The sequence below is a fragment of the Rhinopithecus bieti genome, unplaced genomic scaffold (genome assembly GCF_001698545.2).
Source record: "Rhinopithecus bieti isolate Rb0 unplaced genomic scaffold, ASM169854v2 scaffold_20815, whole genome shotgun sequence".
Lineage (NCBI taxonomy): Eukaryota > Metazoa > Chordata > Mammalia > Primates > Cercopithecidae > Rhinopithecus > Rhinopithecus bieti.
Window position 1 is genome coordinate 51,209 of NW_016809867.1, and position 6,332 is coordinate 57,540.

Consider the following 6,332-nt stretch of genomic DNA (forward strand, 5'->3'; position numbering starts at 1 on the left):
AAAAAAAAAAAAAAAAAGCAAACACAAACAAAAAAAAACCCAAAACTAAAAATTTACAAATGGTCCATATGGTGTATTCCCAATGTATGCTGCAGAATTTGAAGAAGAAAATGCAATAGTCCGTAAGTGGTGTTCTTTAAGAATAGGATTGGGCCAGGTGCAGTTGCTTACACCTGTAATCCCAGCACTTTGGGAGGCCGAGGTGGGCGGATCACGAGATCAAGAGATAGAGAAACCCCATCTCTACTAAAAATACAGAAAATTAGCTGGGGATGGTGACGGGCGCCTATAGTCCCAGCTACTCTGGAGGCTGATTCAGGAGAATGACGTGAACCCGGGAGGCTGAGCTTGCAGTGAGCCAGGATCGCGCCACTGCATCCAGCCTGGGAGACAGAGCAAGACTCCATCTCAAAAAAACATAGGATTAATTCTGAAGAGTTTTAGCCTGTAAAGAGATTTGGGACACTGTAAGAGAGGAATGAGAAGAATGAGAATAGTAAAATAAATAATTATTGAAGAGATATACTGTTAATGATGTCCTCCTTCAATACAACTTGTTTTTTTGTTTTTGGTTTTGTTTTTGAGATGGAGTCTTTCTCTGTCACCAGGCTGGACTGCAGTGGCACATCTCAGCTCGCTGAAACCTCTGCCTCCGGGGTTCAAGTGACTTCCCTTCCTCAGCCTCCTGAGTAGCTGGGACTGCAGGCACATGCCAACACGCCTGGATAATTGTTTTTATTTTAGTGGAGACAGGGTTTCACCACATTGGTCAGGATGTCTCCATCTCCCGACCTCGTGATCTACCCACCTCAGCCTCCCAAAGTGCCAGGATTAGAGGCGTGAGCCACCGAGCCCAGCCAACTTGTTTTTCTTAAAATAATCTTTGGTAAGTATTTGGTTTCTGTGGCTTTGGCTATAATTCAGATTACAGTTTTGAAAGCAATATTTCCTAACGTTGTTTGTGCAAAATGGTTTTCCATGACTTGAACCTAGTTCTTCTGAAGCTAATATATAGTAATAATGGCTTTTCCCCAATTTGTAATAGAAAACATTACAACATAACAGAGTAAATGTCTATTAGTGGGTGAAAGCACATAATGCTTAGTTCATTCGCTTTTTTAAAAAATCACACGTAATTGTGTTCTGAAAATATATGTATAGTAATGGCATTTATTGGTATTACTTGGTTCGTGTGATAGAATAAAATGTTAGAATTTTATGGTGTTTGAATTAGTTATCTATTGCTCTGTAACAAATTTAGCGGCTTAAAACAACAAATGTTATCTCACAGTTTCTGTGGGTCAGGATTCTGTGCAGTTTACCTTGGGTTCACTGGCTTGGCCTCTCACCAGGCAGTGAAGGTATTGGTGGCAGCTGTGATCATCCCAAGGCAAGATAGGGAGAGAATCCATCTCCAAGCTTGCATTGGCAGGATTCATCTCAGAGGCTGTTGGACTGGGCCTCCGTTTCTAGATGACCATTGGTCGGAGGCCTTTTACAACACCTTGCCATGCGGGTCTCTCCATAGGGCACCTCATCACATGGCAACTGACTTCCATCAGAGGGAGCAATGGAAAGAGCTGGAGAAGGGTGACCAAGGCAGGCATCGTAGTCTCCTTGTAGCGTCACCTCAAAAGGGATGTTATTACTTTTGCTGTATTCTCTTTGTTAGAAGTGAGTCACTAGGTCCAGGAGTGGGAATTTTACAAGGGCATGAATGGCAGGAGGTGACAGTGATCAGGGCCATTTAGAGGCTGCCTACCGGTGTTGAAGAAAATTGTTGACTTCTATGAGCTGTAGCAGCAGACAGTGCTATGCAAGGATGGCTGTCTCAGAAGTCAGCTCCTCACTTGGGTTTTAATGTGTTGCCTTTTCCCCCACACATTTTGTTTAAATCCATGGTCATCTTGCCATTTAGTGGTGTGGTTTAGTTTTATATTTGGATTAGTCTGTATGTAAATGTCTAACACAGGTGTCTCTGTGTTAAACAGGAATACTGTTCATTTTCTTCACCGATATGGTTTGTGGACTCTGATGAGCCAAATCTGACATAAGTTCTGGAATGTCTAGAAGATACTAAGAACAACAATTTGGTAAGGAAAGGAGCCAAGCAATTTTCTGTTTTCCTCATGAACATGATATTTAGAAATTGAATGTTAAGAGATAATATGATTAAAAAGCATGCTTAATGACTATAATCTTAGAGGATTTAAAGTCTGGGTATTTTAAGTCCTCTGAATCTTTCTTACTACCTGGATTCTCTTTATTATTTACCACATGTATAACCTAGTTTAGATTAGGAATTCAGGATCTCTTTTTCCCTGAATTCTAACCATTAAGAGCCAAGCAAGCATTTTGGGTAGAGACCACTAGCCAAGGTGAGAAGTAGAAAAAAGACCAAGGTGGAAGTGAAGGTAGTGATGGGGAGAATGACACCAGAACTAGTAGAAGGGAATTGCCTCTTTTTTTTTTTTTTTTTTTTGAGATAGAGTCTCACTCTGTTGCCCAGGCTGGAGTGCAGTGGTGTGATCTCAGCTCGCTGCAAGCTCTGCCTCCCGGGTTCATGCCATTCTTCTGCCTCAGCCCCCCGAGTAGCTGTACAGCCATCTGCCACCATGCCCAGCTAATTTTTTGTGTGTTTTTAGTAGAGACAGAGTTTCATCATGTTAGCCAGGATGGTCTCAATCTCCTGACCACCTGACCCACCTGCCTCGGCCTCCCAAAGTGCTGGAATTATAGGCGTGAGCCACCGCACCTGGTGGGAATTGCCTTTTCTTTCAAGGGACTGTAAGTCTACAGTAAAAGTCAATGGTATTCAAATTAAAAGTTTTGTTTTATTTTAGTATGTAAAGAAATATAACTTTCCATGTTGGAAAATTTTAAAACCCTTTTTTAATTATAAAACTCATAAGCAACCATTGTTGAGAAAATTAGTAAAGTACAGAAAAGAAAAAGAAAAAAATTAAAGTCTTCCATAATTTCTCTACCTAATATTGCCACTATTGACAGTTGACATGATGGCCATTTTCTACCAGTATATATTTTCTTTGGTAGTAAAATACATATCCCTTATAGATATGTTTAAATAGTTGAGGTCATATTCTCTATAATTATATATATATAATTTTTTTTTTTTTTTGAGATGAAGTCTCGCTTTGTCGCCCAGGCTGGAGTGCAGTGGCGTGATCTGTGCTCACTGCAAGCTCTGCCTCCCAGGTTCACATCATTCTCCTGCCTCAGCCTCCCCAGTAGCTGGGACTACAGGTGCCCACCACCATGCCTGGCTAATTTTTGTATTTTTTAGTAGAGATGGGGCTTCACCATGTTAGCCAGGATGGTCTCGATCTCCTGATCTCATGTTCTGCCCACCTTGGCCTCCCAAAGTGCTGGGATTACAGGTGTCAGCCACTGTGCCCTGCCCTTTTATATTTTTTTAAAAAGTATTTACTGTATTTTACCATGATGTCATAGTGTTTATAGAAAAAAAAATCATTATTTTCAGTTGACATGATTGTTTACCTGAAAATATCCAAAGCAACCAACTGAAAAAAACAACTTTTAAGATTAGTGGCTAAAAGCTCTTTATATAAAAATCAATATCCTTCCCCAATGCTAGCTATAATCACACAGAAGATATAGTGATGCAATATTTTTTCAGGTTTTCAGGTGTTTCAGCAAAATTAAATATCTAGGAATAAACTTAGATGTGCAGGACTTTTATCAAGGACATGACAAAATTTTGCTGAGTGGAATGAAAGATTTGCATTCTATGTTCCTGGATGAGCAGATTTCATGCTATAAATATGTTAGTTATCACCATCTCTTCATATTAATTTATAAATGTAATTTCTGCTGGGCACAGTGGCTCATACCTGTAATCCCAAAAGTTTGGGAAGCTGAGGTGAGTAGATGACAATTAGCTGGGTGTCTGTGGCACACACTTGTAGTTCCAACTACTCCTGAGGCTGAGGCGGGAGGATCACTTGAGCTTGGGAGGCAGAGGTTGCAGTGAGCCGAGATCATGTCTCTGAACTCCAGCCTAGGTGACAGAGTGAGACCATGTCTCAAAAAAAAAAAAAAAAAAAAAAAGAGAAAAAAAGTGTGTGTATATATTTTATATATATATACATTTTGTATATACACATACAAATTTCAGTACAAATTCCAGCAGATTTATTTTTGGCACTTGACAAAACAACTCTAAAATTTGTTTAGAAGAGTAAATAATAAAAAATAATCAAGTATAGACTCTTTCAACCAGAAGTTAAATAAAATATTGTAGACTAGCCCTGGGCCAGACAGATAAAGGCAATGGAAGTTTAGAACCAGAGTCATGCAAATGAGAATTTAATATAAGGAAAAGGTGGTATTTTACCTTAATAGTGAAAGGATAGATTATTCCATAAATGGTTTTAGGAGAACTGGCCATTTGTGGAAGTTTGAGTCTTAACTTCAGTTTTTGTCAAAATAAGTTATAGTTAGTTTAAACACATCTATTCTTAAAAATTAGAAGAGAAGAACTTCAGTTGGACAATATTTTAAGAGTTAAGGCTGAGGCTAGGCACCGTGGTTCATGCCTGTAATCCCAGCACTTTTCGAGGCCAAGGTGGGAGGATTGCTTGAGCACAGGAGTTCGAGATCAGCCTGGGCAACATAACAAGACTCTCTCTCTCTCTCTCTAGATATAGATATACATATAAATATACATATACAAGTACAAAAAAGAGTTAAGTTTTGTGTGGAGAGCCATGAAGATAAGAGGTAAAAATTAAAGGTTTGATGGACACATGTTTACATCTCCAGCAAGGGGGTTGATGGGAAAGAATGATAGACATAACTCCATTACTGCTACCTCCTTTTAGGGAGTTGCTTCTGAACATCTAAAGATAACAGTTTTATAATAGCAGAAATGAGTTATTTTTCAGTGTCTAAAACATTACATAACATACATACATACATACATAAACATGTTCATGTTCATAAAGTTAAATGAAGTAGGATATAAAATGGGGCCTAGTGTTTAAAAAATAAATATATTTACATGAAGGAGAAAACAACTCGCCTCACACTCTTATAGCCTCTGCCAGTTTATCATAACCTAGTTTCTTGAGAGAATAAGCTACATGTCTTCACCTTTTTTTATTGAGCTCACTATAATCTGGAAGGTAATCACTATAACCTTCATCGTTGCGCTAAAATTTACCTCCTAGTTGCCAAATCCAGTGGCTCCCCTCTTAGTCCCCAAATTGACCCCTCTGCAGTATTTTGATACTGTTGATTGTTCCTTTGTTGAAACATTCCTCCATTCTTAATGTCCACCAATAAAGAGTTGGTTAAATAAAAATTATAGTGTAGTTTTATAATAGAATATTCTGTTGTAGACCAAAAAATGCAGCCAGTCTTTCCATAAGAGCATGTGCAGACTTCTAAGATATATTAAGTAAAAAAGTGAGGCATAAAATATTGTGTACAATCTGACACCTTTAGTATACAGTGTAAAAAAATCTATGTCTGTGTTTGTTTATACTTACTTTTTTCTCCCCTGGTGGATATGGGAAACTGTGTATAGTAGAACACAATTTAAAAAAACTGTGTGGCTTCTGTGCCAGGACCTGTAACAATTGAGTATAAAAGACAAAAAAGGCATGTCCATGTCTCTGGGAAGGGACATGATAATTGAATGGGACTTCTATCAGATTCTTTTCTCCTGTTTTGATCTTATCACCCTGCCTTGGTCTCCTCCAATCTCTTCTTCCTTGGCCTACTTCTTTCTTCTCTTCTCATTCTGTGCTTTCTCTGAGTAATCTTTGACTCCCATTACTTAAGTCATGACCTGTGTTCCAGGGATTCCTAAATCCGTATTCATCTCCAGAGTTTCAAACCCATATATCTGTCTGTATATCATATATGTTAGGAATCTCACTTGGAGTGACATGGGTGTTCAAAATGATGATATTTAAATCTTCATGTATCTACCTCTTAGCACTGTATAAGCCCCATCATGTGTTCCATCAATAATTCTCCTTGTCATTGTGGGTGGGACAAAATGAAATAATCAAACTAGTCACCCATGGCCAAACCTGGGAACTGTCCTAGTGTTCTTTTATATACTACTGTTCTCTGACCGCCCCCCTCCCCCCACAAACTAGTAAATTTCTAAGACCTGTCCTTCTGAATGTCTCTTACTATTTTCCTTGTGATCTGTTTCTTCCTCCTATCCCTCAAATGCTTTTTGTGTGTGTGCAGTGGGGGAAGAGAGTAAAATTGAAATTCGTGGAACATGTATTACCCTGTCTTTCTTTGTTTCATTCTTTCTTTCTTTCCTTTTTTTT

The 6,332-nt window shown here is 38.7% G+C and overlaps 1 protein-coding gene across 1 annotated transcript in view; it reads left to right on the forward strand.

Annotated features, from left to right (window-relative positions):
* Positions 1-82: 82 nt before the first annotated feature.
* Positions 83-6,332, forward strand: part of LOC108541267 (ubiquitin-conjugating enzyme E2 Q2-like) — a gene marked incomplete at its 3' end in the record, with an annotated part of 26,395 nt that continues 20,145 nt past the window's right edge. Inside the window, exons 1-2 of the mRNA XM_017890731.1 lie at positions 83-122; positions 1,992-2,020. Of these exons, the coding sequence (XP_017746220.1) occupies positions 83-122; positions 1,992-2,020 (69 nt within the window). The remainder of the gene's footprint in view (positions 123-1,991; positions 2,021-6,332) is intronic.